The following is an 18,305-nucleotide window of genomic DNA, read 5'->3' as shown; positions in this document are numbered from 1 at the left end:
TAATGAATCACATTTATACACTTTCCCATTATATAATCATATCTGATTATATAGTAGAAATCTACATTAAGAAAACACTTATTGACAATTGAGACATAAATTTCTAATAAGTGTGCAAAGGTTTAGTATTAACTAGATTTTTGAACCAGAGGAAAGGCCATCTGGGTAATGTTGGTATGAATTTTATACACACAAACATACAAATGTATGATCTAAAGATGCATATATTATATATAGGGTATCCCTGGTGACCCAGACAGTAAAGAATCTGCCTGCAATGCTGGAGACCCAGGTTTAATCGCTGGGTTGGGATGATCCCCTGGAGAAGGGAATGGCAACCCACTCCAGTATTCTTGCCTGGGAAATCCCATGGACAGAAGAGTCTGGTGGGTTGCAGTCCATGGGGTCGCAAAGAGTCAGACACAACTGAGCGACTAAGCACAGCACAGCTCGTGAATGTGTCAGACAAGTTGGTTGTATTCTGTGGATCGGACCCAGATCTTTGTTGCATCTTTTTAATATTTCTCTTTGTTTTTAAACAGGTTGTTTGGTATCAAATCAGTCATTCAGACAGACTGTTCCAGCACATGGAAGATCATTGCCAACCCCGACCTGTCCTGGTACCACCATGCCAACCCCATCGTCCTGCTGGTGATGTACTACACGCTGGCCACTCTGATCCGAATCTGGCTGCAGGAGCCCGTTGTAAGGACCAGAAGTTTTCATGGTCTTGTCTGCAAAGTAGCAGGAGACTCCGGGGAAAGGGTTCGTTCCTATACTGCTGGCTATAGTATATCCTGAAATAACTATAGTATTCTTATCAGAGTGTTTTATTTCCACACAGAGCCCTAAGCAAGTACAGATTCTATCAGATCAAAGACCAGCTTCCCTGTGTTAGCATCCCCCAGGCTGCTCAGAGGGCTGGTGGTGAGTGCAGGGAAGCCTCGTTTTCATTGAGCACTGACTAGTTGCTAGGCCAGGTACTGGGCTGTTTACATACAGGTGCTGTACCCATCTTAGAGATGAGACCAAGGGTAGAGAGGTAAATCACGCACTTGATGAACAGTAGAAATCAGATTCAAGCCCATGTTTGCTGACAGTGCAAGGGTCTCTGACCACCCAGACTGTTGTCATGGCGACTGGAGTTTCCTAAAGCTTAGACCTCTGATCTCTGATGATATGATGGGGATGTCCCCACTCTCGGTGGTGCTGTGACCCCCAGGGTCACAGGGCAGGGCTGAGGGCTGGGCTGTTCCCTGTGGGGTTATTCGTAGAATGTGGTACGTTGGGGCACCATCAGGGAGGATGGCTTGTGGTCCCTCTCTTTTCCTTTTCAGTGACAGCAACTTCAGTCCCTTTCGTTCTCCCAAAATGACTGTGAGAAGTTCAGCTGTGAGGGAGACAGGTGGCATAGACAGGGCTGCTACACATCACCTCACGGCCATGTACCAAGCAGGGTAGGGGATGCTGGAATGGGGGGCAAAGGTGAGATCCCAGGCTGGCACCTGGTCCCCTCCAGCTCCATCCATGCGGTCAGCAGCCAGGCCACCAGTGTGTACTGAGAGCAAGCCAGCGTCTCAGAACCCCACCTGGGACCACAGGTAGAGCATTGGCCCAGAGGAAGTGAGGGGCTGAACGTTTTACAAGAAGAAAGGCAGCCCCCAAATACGTGAGCAGCCAACGGCACAGGCGTCCTTGTTTGCTGGGGGTCTGCCTGCCTCCCTCTGTGTAGGGACCCTTACCCTGGCCCACATACAGGCGTCCTGTTTGCAGGGGTCTCAGGTCTCACTTTCCCTGGACCCCGAGACGGCAGTGGTGACAGGATGATTCCAGGCTCACAGAGAATCCCAGTCACCTTGGTTACCTTTTCCTCTGAGCCTCTTCTAAGATATGAGGGCGCCAGTAGACCCCTTACACTGTTGCTGTGTTTCCTTCCTGCACAAACACACAGGCATGGGTACATGTAGACACACACATAAAACTGTGAAAGAAGTTAAAATGTGAGAACTACTCTGAACAACGTCGTAGGCAATGATGGAAATGACCTTAATGCCTTCGGGTTCGTAAGAGTCCCAGGTGCCCCTGGCTTTCCCTTGGTGCCTCAGGCAGGAGCTGCTGGGCTGTTCCAGCCTCTCGGGCCCCGGAGACTCTCGACCTCCTTGGCCCCAGGCTGTCCAGGAGCCAGGGAAGGCAGAGAGTGGGAAGGACAGGCCACATTCCAGGCCATACGGTCCACAGCAGGTCCTACTCTACAGCGTCTGCGGGTGTGTGCAGAGCAGGGTCTCATTCATACCAGATCGACCTGTGGGGGGTCAGTGTTTTAAATGGGGCTGGCACTCAGGACTTCCTCACCAAGGCGGTGATGGAGGGCAGGTGCCTGGCTGTATTAATATCATGGTTCCAGGTGGCCTGGTAGGTTTCATGAAAAACATGAGTTCTGCAGTAAAAGTCTATGATGTAAGTTTGAGAAAGAGAGGAGCAAGTGTCTGGAGCTGAATGTATGACTCGGGCTCCCTGGGGTCTGGTGCTCTGTGTGGATGCCAGACCCCAGGAATTGGCAGCAACACTGAGCGCTGTCCCTCTGCCTGCAGATCAATGAGTATAAGCGCCCTTTCATGGGGCATCTTTGTTGGAAACCATCCTCAACCACCAAGTGCGTACTGATCCTTCCTGTCTCTATCCATCTCTCCTGGACCAACTGTCTGATTTAGGCCAAGGTTCAATTAGGCGAGTGGCAGTGTTAGGCAGTAGCTGTGTTTTTGCTTAATGTTGCGTGTAAGCTCTAGATGGTTCTGCCTTTAGTGAATGTCTCTTTCATAAGAGTCCCCTGGCAGGTTCCATGGGCAGTTGTGGCCTCTGTGGACCTTGCACGGCCCTCCTCCTGCAGGTCAGAACATACATGGAGGCTCCTAACGGAGCATGGGCACCTGTTCCTGTAATTCACAAGCGAGTCTGCTGTCTCTGCATTTATGGAGTGGGCTTTTGGCCATTTGTGAAGTGTCTGGATGAAACCCTGTGTAGGGTGTACGTTACTTTACGAGATCAGCACGCGGGGGCAGAGACAAGCAGCTCTGTCTGGGCTCCCAGGCTGCTGAGGGACCTGCTCCGGAAGCAGGGCTTTCCTGTGGGTTATTCTGCATCTCAGGTGCAGGAAGAGAGGACCAAGGAGGAGGACAGAGCCCTGGCCTGCAGCCCTGCGCCCATCACGGCCGAGAGGAGGCGGAGCCTGTGGTATGCGACCCACTACCCCACGGACGAGAGGAAAGTAAGCCGCCAGGACAGGGGTTGTCTCTCATTTATTTTCTGCTTTTTATCATATTGCTGAATACAGGCCATGTGAGTCCACGTGCAAACCCAGGTTGCTCAGTTTACAGGGGCTGTTTGATGGTGAAGGTTAAGGTCAGACAGGGGAGCCCAGTGCTTGGAAAGGAAATCCCAGGCTCTGTCAGACCCAACCTTTTACAGTTCAGTGCTTCCCCCTGAAGCCTCCCAATCCCAGAAAGAGAGAGTGGTCTTAATTTTTAAAGATAAGTTTTTCTTTAAAGCAAAATAAAACAAAGCAATCCCTTGGCCCTGGGCAGTGACAGCCTAGGTGCTGGGATGCGCTGTGGAGAGTGATTCTATGTTGGGTTGGCTGCCATGGTGACCACGACCGCTCACACAGCCACTCATGGGACACCAGCTAGTCTGTGTGGACATGAAGAGGGATCCCACCTCCCTGTGTCAGGGTCACAGTGTGGGCGCTGGGGCCAAGAGCACGGCTGGGTGATTCTTAAGCTTTTCACCATTTGTTCACTATTTTCAACATGCCCCAGCCACTGACTTGTTACAGTGACCTATTTGCAATGTGGGGACCACAGATGCTCACACTTCTCTGGTGGGGTCATATTAGGAATCAAGCAGGAGATTCTCTGATTGACTCAGTGGCAGAGTTTCTCTAAGACACGTGGTCCCATTTGTGCACCTGCCTGTTGTGGGCTGAGAGATGGGGGAAACAGTGAATGAACTTCTCGGGGCACTGCAGCCTAGAGGACGACCTCTAGTGTCCTAGAGCCCTTTTGTCCCATCACACGCATACCAGACCGTCCTGCTCTGGTCACTAAGCCATGATATCCATGGAGACAGCATGGCAGATTCCAAGGTGAGGGCCGTGGACCATGGCTGGGGATTCCCAAGACCTTTCCTGGGATCCATGGGCTCAAAACAATTTTTGTAACAACATTTAAGAGATCTGCCTTTCGGCTGTGCTGACACTTGCTCTGATGGTACAAGAGCTCCACCCATGGCAGCAGCACGAACCTGACGGCCACGTGTACACAGGAAACAGAACAGAAAGGGCAGTTCCACCTAAGAATATTCTTGGTAAACCAGAAATAGTCTTTGCTTTTCTTAAATCTCAACCTTGGGGCACACGCTTTTTCAATATTCTGAGTGACATCAGTGGAAGACCCCCTGAAGTCCTGATCCCTCGAGGAGAAGTGCTTGGCTGGCGAGTGGACCCAGCTGCCACCCATGTACCACAGGTTCACGTGCAAGAACAGCTGATGGACAGTTTGGGGGGTTCAGGCATGAGCTTTTGGCAGACAATTACTGGAAAATAAATGGAGTGGTCTTTTGAGTCCAACATTAAAGATACGCAAAAGTGTATTTTTTTAAATATACTTCTTTTTTTAAAATTTTATTTAATTTTTAAACTTTACATAATTGTATTAGTTTTGCCAAATATCAAAATGAATCCACCACAGGTATACATGTGTTCCCCATCCTGAACCCTCCTCCCTCCTCCCTCCCCATACCATCCCTCTGGGTCGTCCCAGTGCACTAGCCCCAAGCATCCAGTATTGTGCATCGAACCTGGACTGGCAACTCGTTTCACACATGATATTTTACATGTTTCAATGCCATTCTCCCAAAAGTGTATTATAATAAGACAACACCATTCTTTTCACTATTTTTTTTAAAGATAACTATTTAGATAAAATTATTCATGTGAACAAGCCAATTTTTAATGAATGAACAAATGAATATTTTTAATGCCGCAATTTTAATTTCTAGCACAATAGATATTGATGGGTAGGACTTTCATAAGTAAAAGTCTTCAGGATCTTTAGTGATTTTTAAGGAAGTGAGCAAGTTCTGACCCAAAAAGTGAAAGAACCACTAGTTCAGCAGATGCCTGTTACTGAGGAAACTGGACCCCCCAGCTCTAATACAGCTGAAAGTCACAGCCATGTCATAATTCTTCTGTTGTGGACAGTATGCAAATCTTAATCCCAATCCGTACTACAAGTCAAATTTTCTTTATTATGAAACTTCAGTTTCTTGAAAAGTCAACACTTTCAGAATCCTACAGACATCTCAAAGGGTCCTAGAAGTCTAAAGTTCAGTTCAGTTCAGTTCAGTCGCTCAGTCGTGTTCGACTCTTTGCGACCCCGTGAATCTCAGCACGCCAGGCCTCCCTGTCCATCACCAACTCCCGGAGTTCACTGAGACTCACGTCCATCGAGTCAGTGATGCCATCCAGCCATCTCATCCACTGTCGTCCCCTTCTACTGCCCCCAATCCCTCCCAGTGTCAGAGTCTTTTCCAATGAGTCAACTCTTCACATGAGGTGGCCAAAGTACTGGAGTTTCAGCTTTAGCATCATTCCTTCCAAAGAAATCCCAGGGCTGATCTCCTTCAGAATGGACTGGTTGGATCTCCTTGCAGTCCAAGGGACTCTCAAGAGTCTTCTCCAACACCACGCATCAGTTCTTCGATGCTCAGCCTTCTTCACAGTCCAACTCTCACATCCATACATGACCACAGGAAAAACCATAGCCTTGACTAGACGGACCTTTGTTGGCAAAGTAATGTCTCTGCTTTTGAATATGCTATCTAGGACCAAGCAGCAATTCTGTGAGAAAAAAACACTTGAAAAACAACATCAGCTTTTTCAGTCATGTGGTTAGTGACTGCTTGTTTATTGTGATGAAAGACAGCATCAGAAACTGGAAATGTTTACAATAAATAGCAGCCTCCAGCTGCATCATTGTCCCTTTATGTTTTGCACTGTGATGTTAACACACTTGCATGCTCCCGGCTGAAGGATCGAGTGCATGTGTGCTGAAACTTTGTAGCTGTGTGTAAACATCACATCGCTTTCTGCTCACATGTTAACATGCTGTCCTGTATTCCTTTGCAGCTTTTATCCATGACTCAGGATGACTACAAGCCGTCCGACGTTAGTATACCCTTGAATTCTCATTTCTGCACACGTCAGTGATGGAAAGGGCACATAAATGGAATTAGCTCCTCTGAGTGTAGTTTAATGCTCTATAAAATTTTCATACGTTTTTGAATACTATTTTGCAGAACTTATGTCTGATTTATTGCTGTTAAAACATTGACTCATATAACGTGAGCTCAAGTATAAACATATAAAATGTATTTAAACTTTTAAAAAGCCACGTTGGAGGGCTTTTTCTCAAAAGGCGTTCTGCTCTGCAGATATGCCTGCTCTATGATTTGAATAAGAAGTCTCACACGTCTGTGGACACACGTGTATGTCTGTGTGTCTATGTTGATATGTATCTGCATAAATTTACATATAAATTATATGTAAAGCCAAAGAGACCAGAGGGAAAAAGTAGGAGAATGTATTTAGTGTATGAGATGCTACAACACGGGAGTTGCAGGCTGCAGTGTCAGGGAGAGACCGTGGGGTTGTAGCTAACCTGAGACTTTGCTCGTCCCGAGGGCCAAGTGGGGTGTAGGGCAAGTGGGATCAGGGCTGGGGTGGGGGAGGGGGGAGGGCAGGCAGCAGCCCCAGGCCAGAACCCAGTCTGTCTGGAGATCCTGTAGCTGGAGGCAGGCCGGGAGCTGAGGCTGAAGGGAGACCAGAGCAGGCCCTGAGCCCTCTGCAGCCTTTCCAGGCTTCACACTTCACACGGAGAGCAGGGGGCATGGCATGGACGCAGCAGAAGTGGGCGGGCTCAGGTTTGCCTTGTCCTATGTGACTCTGTGGGGCTGGGTTTGGAGGGCGAGCAGGGCTGTCTTGCTGGCAGGCATCACTGCCCACAGCGTTCAGCTTCCCCTCGGCTCTGCAGCGTCCAGTGTGCCCATCTAGCAGAGCAGAGGAGGGAGGTCTGTGTGGGAAACCAGAGCTGCTGTCCCACTTGCCTTGCCCCACGCCCCTGGCAGGGCCTGCTGGTGACCGTGAACGGCAACCCCGTGGACTACCACACTATCCACCCCAGCCTCCCGCTGGAGAACGGCCCCGCCAAGGCTGACCTGTACTCCACGCCGCAGTACCGCTGGGAGCCTGCCGCTGCCTCCCCCGGTAAGGAGCCTGTGGGACGGCGGCCTACAGAACTCAGCATCTCTTGTCTTTGGTTTATCCTTCATCGGATGTGGTTCTCTTTCCTTTTCATCTCTAGGAGAGGTTTTTTCCTTCCACAGTCAGTCTGATGAAGCCCATTTCCTTAGATTCTGCCTAGATTCTGCCCCTATATCCTGCTCTGTGCATTTGTCCTTGGTACTAAATAAGTGACCTAATGGAGGTAAGGGCTTCCCAAGCGGCACTCGTGGTAAAAAAATACAACCCACCTGCCAGTGCTGGAGACCTAAGAGACACAGGTTCGATCCCTAGGTTGGGAAGATCCCCTGGAGAAGGGAATGGCAGCCCACTCCAGTATTCTTGCCTGGAGAATCCCATGGATAGAGAAGCCTGGTGGGCTGTAGCCCATATGGTCACAAAGAGTCAGACATGACTGAAGTGACTGAGCACAATGGGAATAAACTTTGAAAAATAGAAGGTAAAATATTATTTTAAACAAGTCATCTTGTTTGCGGTGTTAAACCTATGTGCATATTTGTGTTTTAGTCTTTTTGTAATTTGATTCCACTATTGCGGTCCATAGTTTTGCTGGTTAGTGTATGAATGTTTTCTGGAAGAGTTTTTTTTTTTTTTGTCTAATAAGAAAACCAAGAGGCCCAAAACTTTGACTAGACCTTTCTCCCTTTTCCCTCGGTTTATCCTGTTGAAGCACTAGTGGTAAAGAATCCACCTGCCAATGCAGGAGATGAAAGAGATGTGGGTTTGATCCCAGGGTCAGGAAGATCCCCTGGAGGAGGAAATGGCACCCCATTCCAGTATTCTTGCAGAGAGAATCCCATGGACAAAAGAACCTGGGGCTACGGCCCATGGGTCACAAAGAGTCAGACACGACTGAACAACGTAGCACACAACCATCCTGTTGAAAGAGAGCTGCCTGTTCCTAGAGAGGACACATTTGTGCGTGGGGCTCTTATATGAGATTCACCTATGTGCATAAATTGTTATATAAAATAATCTGTCCCTCTAGAAAAGAAGGAGGAAGACGATGATGAGAAAGAAGAGTTTGAGGAGGAGCGGAGCCGGGAGGAGAAGAGGAGTGTCAAAGTGCACGCTATGGTGTCTGTGTTCCAGTTCATCATGAAGCAGAGCTACATCTGTGCCCTTATCGCCATGATGGTGCGTATGTGCCAGAGTCCTGACTTCTGCTCAGATTCCGCCCCACACCTTGCTTTGACCTTGGGATAACGTTAGCGCTGGCGGGATGAACGGTGCTCAAGCCCCGCTGGCTCCAAGCCCCACTGCTTCCTCCCACCAGCGCGACTTCTTCATCTTCCTGATGTCTTGGCAGATAATGGCTGCTTCTGTTAATTTTTCATGGGATCTTTATACTATAGATTTCAAAACCATGTCATCCTCTATGCCACTTAGCCTGATTTTAAATATTAATACCTGTCTCTCAAATTAACCTATCAAGTCAGGCTGTCCCCTGTTTTTCAGATTTAAAAGGACATGTTGGTAGTTTTTCTAAGTGGCTTTGAAGGTGTTCACAGTTAACAAAGGCCACTTTTATTTCTCTCAGATGATGAAGGTTATAGTCACATCTTGGATTTGAGTGAGACTATTCCATTTGAACTGGAACAAATGCTTACCAGCCTGAGCACCAAGCACTGAGTCCCCAAGAGTGTTTTCCGGTTGTGACCATCTTCCCTGGAAGCTCCCCTCGGCAGCAGACTTCTAATCACAGCAGATCTTTTCTTTCTAGGGCAGTCCTAAGCAGCCAGGTCTGTTAGAATGATAGGCGTCCTTATTCAAAAACACACAGTGCGAATATTCCATACCGTCAGATGATCCTAGAACTGCACACAAGAAAGAACATGAAGCAGATTCTACCCCTCAACAACTGAGGGTCGTATGTGACTGAGGCCTTAAAAATGAGAGAAGTTTAACAAAACGTTCCCAATTTGTTTTCCTCCCTTTTTCATCCAAACAGGAATAGTGTACAGGGAAAAAAAATTCTCCTGGAATTACAATATCTGTGCAGATTACTCTCCTGGGTCATCCACACAAAAGTGGCAAGGTCAGATCTGAATTTCTTTCTGGGATAAAGGCATTAACTATTACCAACCTTTGATAACGCCAGGCTTCCCTGGTGGCTCAGTGGTAAAGAATCTGCCTGCAATGCAGGGGACCCGGGTTTGATCCCTAGGTTGGGAAGATCCCCTGCAGAAGGGAATGACTACCCACCCTAGTATTCTTGCCTGGAAAATTCCATGGACAGAGGAGTCTGGAGGGCTACAGTTCTTGGGATCACAAAAAGTCAAATGCAACTGAGCGACTACCACTTTGATAGCACCATTTCCAAGGAATACTATTTTTCATGAAAATAATTCATGACTTAATAATAGCTGTCAGTTTCTCACTGAATTTTAATAAAAGCAGTTTTAATTTTAATTTCCATTTTTTAATTTCCATATATTTTAAACAACAGTTTTAAATAACTCTGTACTCAAAAAAACTAGCTTTGATTTAGGACACATTTGCAAGTTGCTGAGAGGAAGTATTTGTTCTGTGCTGACTTCATTCATTTATCTTATTTATCTCAATACTTATCTGCTTTCCAGAAGCAAAACAGACATAAAACCTTTCAGACTTTGCAGTAGCCCTTGAAATTCGTGATAGTCAGGAATATGATTGAACTCAGCCTCAACTAGAAAATATTTTTTAAAAATACATTTATGTATTTTTAATTGGAGGATAATTGCCTTACAACATTGTGTTGGTTTCTGCCATACATCAGCATGAATCAGCCGTAGGTATGCATATGTTCCCTCCCTCTTGAACTTCCCTCCCACCTGCCACCCCATCCCACCCTTCTAGATTGTCACAGAGGCCTTTTCACAGAAATTTGGTATTGAAGATTATGGTAAAAGAGGATAGATTTCTTGAGGTTAATGATATTCATGAGCCTGACTTTCTAGAATGTTCTGGAAGCTGCCCTTTGAGATGTGTTCTAGGTCTGCCGGGGTTTGGTGTGACTGGAGGATGTCCTGCCCCCTACAGGACAGAAGTTGAGGCTGGGCTCTCCATTAGCCTGGCTTTACTACTGGGGTGCAGACACCTGACACCTCCTCCTGCTGATTCCCTGATTCCTATCACGTCTGTCTTCCCGATGGGTGGGCTAAGGGGACCCCTGAAGCCAGCTCATCTGCTGACCCTGTGGTCCCACAGCTTCCGTTTCTGAGCCCAGCTTGGCCACACTCACCCAGCACCCGGGAAAAATAGCCAACCCCAAGCTGATTTGGAAGAATGAAGGAGGAAGCACTTAGGGTTGCGTTTCATCCAGCAAATCCAGTGAAAAGGAAGACATCCGGGCTGGAGGGCAAAGGGCACAGAGTGAAGCCGTCTCCACCCTCGCTTGACCCTCTTCCCTCCAGGAGGTTGAGGGCAGTGTCGGCTCACAGGGCAGCCTTTCTGCCTGCTTCGTCCCCTATGCAGCTGGGATGTTTCCCCCACAGTTTTACCATGATCCTCCCCCTAGTGTGAATGTCACTGAACTTTTCCTTGTAGACCACATCTAACTCAGCAGAGTGGGGACTGTATCATGTACTGACCGCCCCGCTTTCTTGCCCTCTCCCCCTGGAGGCCTGGAGCATCACCTACCACAGCTGGCTGACCTTTGTGCTGCTCATCTGGTCCTGCACTCTGTGGATGATCCGCAACCGGAGGAAGTATGCTATGATCAGCTCCCCCTTCATGGTTGTCTATGGAAACCTGCTGCTCATACTGCAGTACATATGGAGCTTCGAGCTCCCCGAGATTAAAAAGGTCCCAGGTTTCTTAGAAAAGAAGGAGCCGGGGGAGCTCGCCTCAAAGGTAAGGGGGCAGGGGAAAAAGGGGCAGGGCATTCAGACAAAACAACGGTAATCAAAACAGTCATATCCAAGCAGGAACATGCAAAAGTAGGTTCCAAGTATTCAATGCTCCTTGAAATCATTAATTTTTTTTCCCTTGCCCTCAAGAAAATGTTAATATAATTGTGTGGGCACTTAGAAAAACTACCCCTTCAGCTTCCAGAAAAGAATGGGAGGATTCAGGGACTCTGTTTGCTGGGATGAAATGTTCTCTTCCCCCCATTTCTGTGGATTTCTTCAAAATAAGGAGGAACACTGTAGAAGTAACGGGGCTCATAGAAGAAATACATCTTCCTCTTCTACTTGTGCTGAGGTCCCAGGCAGGAAGGAGACCCCTGGCCCACGTCGGTTTCCAGCCCAGGTGGTCCTGTGCCTCTTCCTGGAGTGTCCCAGGCATGAAGGCGCCCCTGGCACTGGACCGCACGCCAGCGTCCTCAGGAAGGGAGATTTAAAAGCTGGCGACTTTCAGATGCAATGTAGTGGGTGCCTGACTGTCTTGAGTGGATGGGCTTATGCAGCGTGCTCCCTCTGAAGGGCGGGGAAGCATAGTCGTGGTTGAACATGCTTACACTTCAGAGGCATGATGCTCTGATCTCTACTGTCTCCTTCCAGATTCTGTTCACCATCACATTCTGGCTGCTGCTGAGACAGCACCTCACAGAGCAGAAAGCTCTCCAAGAAAAGGAAGCTCTTCTGTCTGAGGTCAAAATCGGAAGTCAGGAAAGAGAAGAAAAAGGTAATTAGTGCGTGCAATGTGACTGGAAGAAGGGCCCCAGAGGACATCCCTGAGGCTCTGCCCCAGACCAGAGGGAGGCCAGGCGTGGATGTGAGCGGATAGATGACCGCGTCCCAGGGCTGAATTCCTGCCCACATGGGCGTCCACTGGAGCTGCAGAGACCCTGGGTCATCTGATACACACAAAAGTGATCCCCGCTGCAGGGCATTCCCTGAGTCCTCCAAGGTCACAGCTTCTTGAGTGTTAGTACCAAGAGAACGACTCAGATCTCCCAAATTCAAATCCTCTCGCCTTTTCAAAAACAAATGTACCACAAAGTCAAAAAAAAAAGGAAGATGATGTTTTGATGATCACTTCTGTAGTTTTAGACCCCACTCCATGGGTCAAATGAGAGTCACTTGCTCCCTTACCTGCGTGGATGTGCCAATAAATACAATAAAATTTAATGCTCATAGAACAGCTTGGAGACCATTAGTGAGGCGTGTAGCATTGTCTGAAATGGAAGCCATAAATGTTCTCAGAGGCAGGGCTGGTAACCTTCAGATTAACCCTGTCAGGAGGAGAAAACCAACTCATCTTTTTCTTATAGTTTCTCATTTAGACCTAAACGTTGATTGTTTTTCAGCAACAAAAGTCTTTAAGGTTTGAATCTTGACTATTTGAGTTTGGATGTCTTTTAATACAGTGATTAAATTCACCAGTTACTTTATGTAAAGAACAGTTCATTTAAGAACAACAGTTCCTCTGACCTCTCACCCCATGTGCATTCCCCTCACTCTGTGGATCTCCTGGTCATTTGAATAAGTTATTCAAATGACAGGTCACCTTAGGACCACAAAGATGAGTCCTATATGTTAGCAAATTTTAAAGTAAGACCAAATAAGCTTTTACTTCCAATGCATAAAACTATTTTAAATTTAGTTAAATTATAATTAGTCCTGAAACCTAATTTAAAATATATTTGGCTTCGACTCAATTTTTTCATTCTATAAAATCATACTTTCTGGTTAACATTATTACCAATAACTCAGATTTAATAAAAGACTGCTAGAGGCACACTGCAGTCAGAATCTGAAATTGTCAGAGTTAGTTCGGTTTGTGTTATTGCTGTCTGTTTATTTCTCTTGATCCTACAGTAATTATAGCTATTGGACAATGCAAGTGAAATAGGTATTATGAAAAGCTTGTATAAAAGTATTACAAAATGTGTTTCTTTTATGTTTCAGGGAGGTTAGGAAAGTGGACTATGATTAGTTCTACAAATTCTGCCTTGTTTATTAGAACTGTCTAAAATTATTTTAAATCATATGGTAATGTCCAAAGTGTGTGGCACCCACCTTACATGGCTAAGAGTGTGTGGTTCTGGTCCAGGGACCAGCTGCTCGTAACAGCAGGGTCTTCTGTCTTGAAGATGATGAACAGGACTTACAGGTGGACAGTGAGGCTCAGGAGAAGGAGGAAGAAGAGGAGCCGAAGGAGGAGCAGCAGGAGCGGAGAGAGGAAGAGGAAGAGGAAGAAGCAGACGAGCAGGACGTGATGAAGGTGCTGGGGAACCTGGTGGTGGCCCTGTTCATCAAGTACTGGATCTACGTCTGCGGGGGGATGTTCTTCTTCGTCAGCTTTGAGGGTAAAATCGTGATGTACAAGATCATCTACATGGTGCTCTTCCTCTTCTGTGTGGCCCTGTATCAGGTGGGTTGCCATCCTTGCGTCTGTCCAGGGGTATGCCTGAGCTTCCTTCGGTGAGGCTCTGAGTTACTGTGACCTCACGAACACATCATATAAAGGGGTCAATGAGATTCAAACGCTACAGGCCAGGAATCCTAAAGTGAGGAGTGAGCCCCTTCCACGTGTTCACTAATATGAATTGTTAGGTTCTTAAAAAGTCAGAAAGTTGGTTAGAGTGGCTTCCTTGTCTTGTACAGATGAAGGGATAAAGAAGATGTGGTATATTTATACAACATAATATTACTTAACCATAAAAAGAATGAATAGTGCCATTTGCAGCAACATGGATGGACCTAGAGATTATCATACAAGTGAAGTAAATCAGACAGAGAAAGACACATACCATAGGATATCACTTACAGGTGGAATCTAAAATACAGCACAATTTCACGTATTTCCAAAACAGAAACAGACCTACAGACATAGAGAACAGACTTATAGTTAACCTAAAGGGAAAGTGGGAGTAGGGATAAAATTGGAATTTGAGATGAACATATACATACTACTGTCTATGAAAGAGATAAACAGAGACCTACAGAATAACATAGGGAACTGTACCCAGATTTTGTAATAACCTATAAAAGAAAAGAATCTACATATATATTATATATATAATACCTATAGCTGAATCACTTTGCTATACATCTGAAACTAACACAGCGTGCGTGTGTGCCAAGTTGCTTCGGTTGTGTCTGACTGTGACCCTAATGACTGTAGCCGCCATGCTCTTCTGTCCGTGGGATTCTCCAGGCAAGAATACTGGAGTGGGTTGCCATTTCCTCCTCCAGGGGATCATCCTGATCCAGGGATCAAATCCACATCTCCTGTATTGGCAGACGGGTTCTTTACCATCTGAGCCACAAGGGAAGCCCTCAGATTCCAATCTACGTTGTCCCAACTCTATGAGCAGCACAGCCTCAAAAACTGAAAATGAACTTGACTTTGCTTTCAGACATGTGTGAATGGAATCACCTGTTTTTGTTGAATGGAGCAGGTATTTTTGTGCGTTTTCCGCTAACATGCTTCTTCCTGGTTTGCTGTTCACCTTCTGACTCACAGGTGCACTATGAATGGTGGAGGCGGATCCTGAAGTACTTCTGGATGTCAGTGGTTATCTACACGATGCTGGTGCTCATCTTTATATACACATATCAGTTTGAAAACTTCCCAGGCTTGTGGCAAAACATGACCGGACTGAAAAAAGAAAAGTAAGTAACTGTGCTGGAGAGCAGGGTGGAAAGTGACCCGCCGGGTGAAGTCGCGAGGGTGTGTTGTTCCAAGCACCTTGCCAGGAAGGAGGTTTTAGTAAAACCTGACGTCATCACTGGCTGTAAGTTCCTCCAGAACAGAACTCATTGGTCTTGGTTTTTTGGGCTGCTCATGACCTAGGCATGAGCTTTTGACACATAATAGGTACTCAGCACTCAGTGGAGAAGGCAATGGCACCCCACTCCAGCACTCTTGCCTGGAAAATCCCATGAACGGAGGAGCCTGGTAGGCTGCAGTCCATGGGGTTGCTAGGAGTCGGACACGACTGAGCGACTTCACTTTCACTTTTCACTCTTATGCATTGGAGAAGGAAATGGCAACCCACTCCAGTGTTCTTGCCTGGAGAATCCCAGGGACAGGGGAGCCTGGTGGGCTGCTGTCTATGGGGTCGCACAGAGTTGGACACGACTGAAGCGACTCAGCAACAGCAGCAGGTACTCAGTAAGAATTGACTGGAAAGTAAATTCTCAGCCCCTTATTAATGAAATGGCTTTTTCTAGTGTTTCATGTGAAGCTCCCCTGCCTGGCTCCTTACAGTCATGTGGTCTCTCTTCCTAACCAAAGGCTTGTAACACAGAGCATCGCCTCCCTCCCTCATGGAGCCGGTGCTGAGATTCTAAGGAGTTGTTGTTCAGTTGCTCAGTTGTGTCTGACTCTTTGCAACCCCCCTGGACTGCAGCACACCAGGCTTCCCTGTCCTTCACCATCTCCCGGAGTTTGCTCAAACTCATGCCCATTGAATCGGTGATGCCATCCAACCATCTCATCCTCTCTCATCCCCTTCTCCTCCTGCCCTCAATCTTTCCCAGCCTCAAGGTCTTTTTCATTGAGCTGGGGCTTCCCATCAGGTGGCCAAAGACTTGAAGCTTCAGCTTCAGCATCAGTCCTTTCCATGGATATTCAGGGATGATTTCCTTTAGGATTGACTGGTTTATCCCCTTGCTGTTCAAGGGACTCTCAAGGAGTGGTTGGCCATGGAAACTAGCAGTTTCCATGGTCTCTTTCTCATGCATGAAATAGACAGGACTCTAGCCTTTTCTACTCTGCTCCTCTAAACTTCTTAAATTCCTTTGGAAATCAAACCAGGACTGGGCATAGAGCTAAGTGTTCAAAGGAGGAGGCATAGAGCCAAGTGTCCAGAGGAGGAAGCATAGAGCTGAGCACCTTGCCTGAGCCAGACACTCTTGTGCACCTGAATATCAACTGGAAGCCAGAGGGAGTCTGAGTCCAGTGGAGTTTACACTCTAGGACAGGAGACAAACCAAAAAACCTACTTTATGTGAAATAAATTACAAACTGACACATCTGTGAAGAAAATGAAAATAAGCCGAGGTAGTGAACAATGGGGACACAATAGCTAGAGATGGAGTGGTTCAGGCAGGCTTCCCTGAGGAGGTGTCATTAATTTTTTGGCTGCACCATCTGGCATGTGGAATCTTAGTTCCCTGACCGGCACGGATTTCCCATGCCCTCAGCAGTAAAAGTGCCGCGTCTTAACCACTGGACCACCAGGGAAGTCCCGGAAGATGTCATTTAAACTCTTGAAGAATAAGAAGGAGCTTGTCTTTAGAAAACTGGGTTGGGAGCTGAGAGCTGGAAGAACATTCCAGGAAAAGAGAACAGCAAATGCAAGGGCCTGTGGCGGGAAAGGGTTTGGTGAGTGTGCTGAACAGCAGGAAGGCTCCCCTGCAGGGAGGGTGGAGGGATCCTAGGTGATGATGGTTTGCGTCTCATTCTCAGTGAAATGTCAAGTCTTTAAAGCACCCTTGACTGGCAGAGAAGGCAGTGATGTGTGGGGGCAGGAATAGACGCAGCCAGGTGGCCAGCCAGCAGTGGTGGCAGGGGAGGTCCTGTGATCGAGGATGGCCAGAGAGGAATAGGAGGCACCAGAGAATAGGAGGCACCAGAGAGGAAACAAGAGCACAGATTCAGGAGATGAGGGTGAAGGGATGTGGATGGTGGAGACAGGAAAGTGTGTTGGGGAAGGGGATGTCCTGACTTGGGCGTTTTGCACAAGGTGGACGGTTGTGCCGGGGAAGACCGGGGTGGGAAGTGGGCGAGAACAGCTTAGCTGCTTCAGGAATATGGGGAAATGGAGACTTCTGTCTTGAAAATGTTCAGTATGAAATCACGGAGAAATAGCTGAATTCCGGTGGACATTTGGGTGCGAGAGCCCACCGGGGAAACCCGCCCTGTTCCACAGGCTGGAGGACCTTGGCCTGAAGCAGTTCACGGTGGCCGAGCTGTTCACGCGCATCTTCATCCCTACCTCCTTCCTCCTGGTCTGCATCCTGCACCTGCACTACTTCCACGACCGGTTCCTGGAGCTCACCGACCTGAAGTCCATCCCCAGCAAGGAGGACAGCGCCGTCTATAGGTGAGCGCACGCAAGCTCAGCCAGACCCTCCCGTCCTCTCACTGAGAATCTCACCTATACTTGCCATGACAGTCAGCCTCTGAGTGGGAAAAAATGAGAAAAAATGTGGAGTATTTGATTGCACTTTACGAAACAGTAGGTAGTGCTTTGGGTTTCCTAGGTGGTGCTTGTGGTAAAGCCTGCCAGTGCAGGAGACATAAGAGACAAAAGTTCAATCCCTGGGTCAGGAAGATTCCCTGGAGTAGGAAATGGGAACCCACTCCAGTATCCTTGCCTAGAGAATCCCATGGACAGAGGAGCCTGGTGGGCTACAGTCCATGGGGTCACAAAGAGTTGGACATGACTGATCAACTTAGCATGCATGCAGGTAGTGATTTGTGACATTTCATGGGTGATCTTAACAGGCGTGTGAGTTGGTCCAGAGGAGCTGTGCAGACTGAGGTTCCTTTGCAGTGGCAATGTGTCTTTCATATCCGGGGTGGTGGGGTGTTTTTAGAACGTTTACAGAATCTGGCTAAATTCAGAGGGTGAGTTTTCTGTTGCACTGACAGGTAGTAAGGAAGTCTCTATGAGTAAAAGCGGAGTATAGAATTCTCCCTTCCGTTTCAGAAAGGAAGGACCTCAGCTGAAAGGTTCTGCCATCTGCGAGTAACCAGAGTAACATTTAAGGAAAGAGCGAAGGCAGTGTTTTCTGCCACCAGTTCACTGTTGCTGTCTTCCATCAATAAATACGAATACAAAGTGTTTCCAAGTAGCTGATGGGATCTGTCTCGCCCTGGCCATGTGTGTGGAGCCACAGTCGGTCAGCACACATCCATAGGCCTGCTCCATCTCGGGAACATTACAGGCATTTGTCTAATGAGCCCTGATACAGATTTTCCTCTCTGCTTCACATAATAGCCTGTGATTCAGCTTCTGGAAAACCCTTGTTGCATAGATGAGGGAGCAAAGTGCTGCCTTCAGAGG

At 47.4% G+C, this 18,305-nt stretch overlaps 1 protein-coding gene and 1 long non-coding RNA gene across 4 annotated transcripts in view; one reads left to right on the top strand and one right to left on the bottom strand.

The window, feature by feature from the left end:
* PIEZO2 (piezo type mechanosensitive ion channel component 2) overlaps nt 1-18,305 on the top strand; it is a 252,316-nt gene that overhangs the window by 168,152 nt on the left and 65,859 nt on the right. For all 3 annotated transcript variants that reach the window (XM_061399951.1, XM_061399953.1, XM_061399952.1), the window contains exons 8-17: nt 543-705; nt 3,146-3,265; nt 6,185-6,223; nt 7,183-7,321; nt 8,346-8,494; nt 10,961-11,191; nt 11,842-11,965; nt 13,377-13,657; nt 14,753-14,901; nt 17,166-17,339. In XM_061399951.1, the coding sequence (XP_061255935.1) occupies nt 543-705; nt 3,146-3,265; nt 6,185-6,223; nt 7,183-7,321; nt 8,346-8,494; nt 10,961-11,191; nt 11,842-11,965; nt 13,377-13,657; nt 14,753-14,901; nt 17,166-17,339 (1,569 nt within the window). The remainder of the gene's footprint in view (nt 1-542; nt 706-3,145; nt 3,266-6,184; nt 6,224-7,182; nt 7,322-8,345; nt 8,495-10,960; nt 11,192-11,841; nt 11,966-13,376; nt 13,658-14,752; nt 14,902-17,165; nt 17,340-18,305) is intronic.
* LOC133237656 (uncharacterized) lies at nt 8,571-13,469 on the bottom strand. Its single transcript, XR_009733290.1, has 3 exons — nt 13,303-13,469; nt 10,979-12,515; nt 8,571-9,174 (listed from the first exon to the last, which is right to left on the bottom strand). It is a non-coding gene; the product is annotated as an uncharacterized LOC133237656 (long non-coding RNA).

This window comes from Bos javanicus, chromosome 24 (assembly GCF_032452875.1).
Source record: "Bos javanicus breed banteng chromosome 24, ARS-OSU_banteng_1.0, whole genome shotgun sequence".
Lineage (NCBI taxonomy): Eukaryota > Metazoa > Chordata > Mammalia > Artiodactyla > Bovidae > Bos > Bos javanicus.
This window is presented reverse-complemented; position numbering and strand designations above follow the sequence as displayed.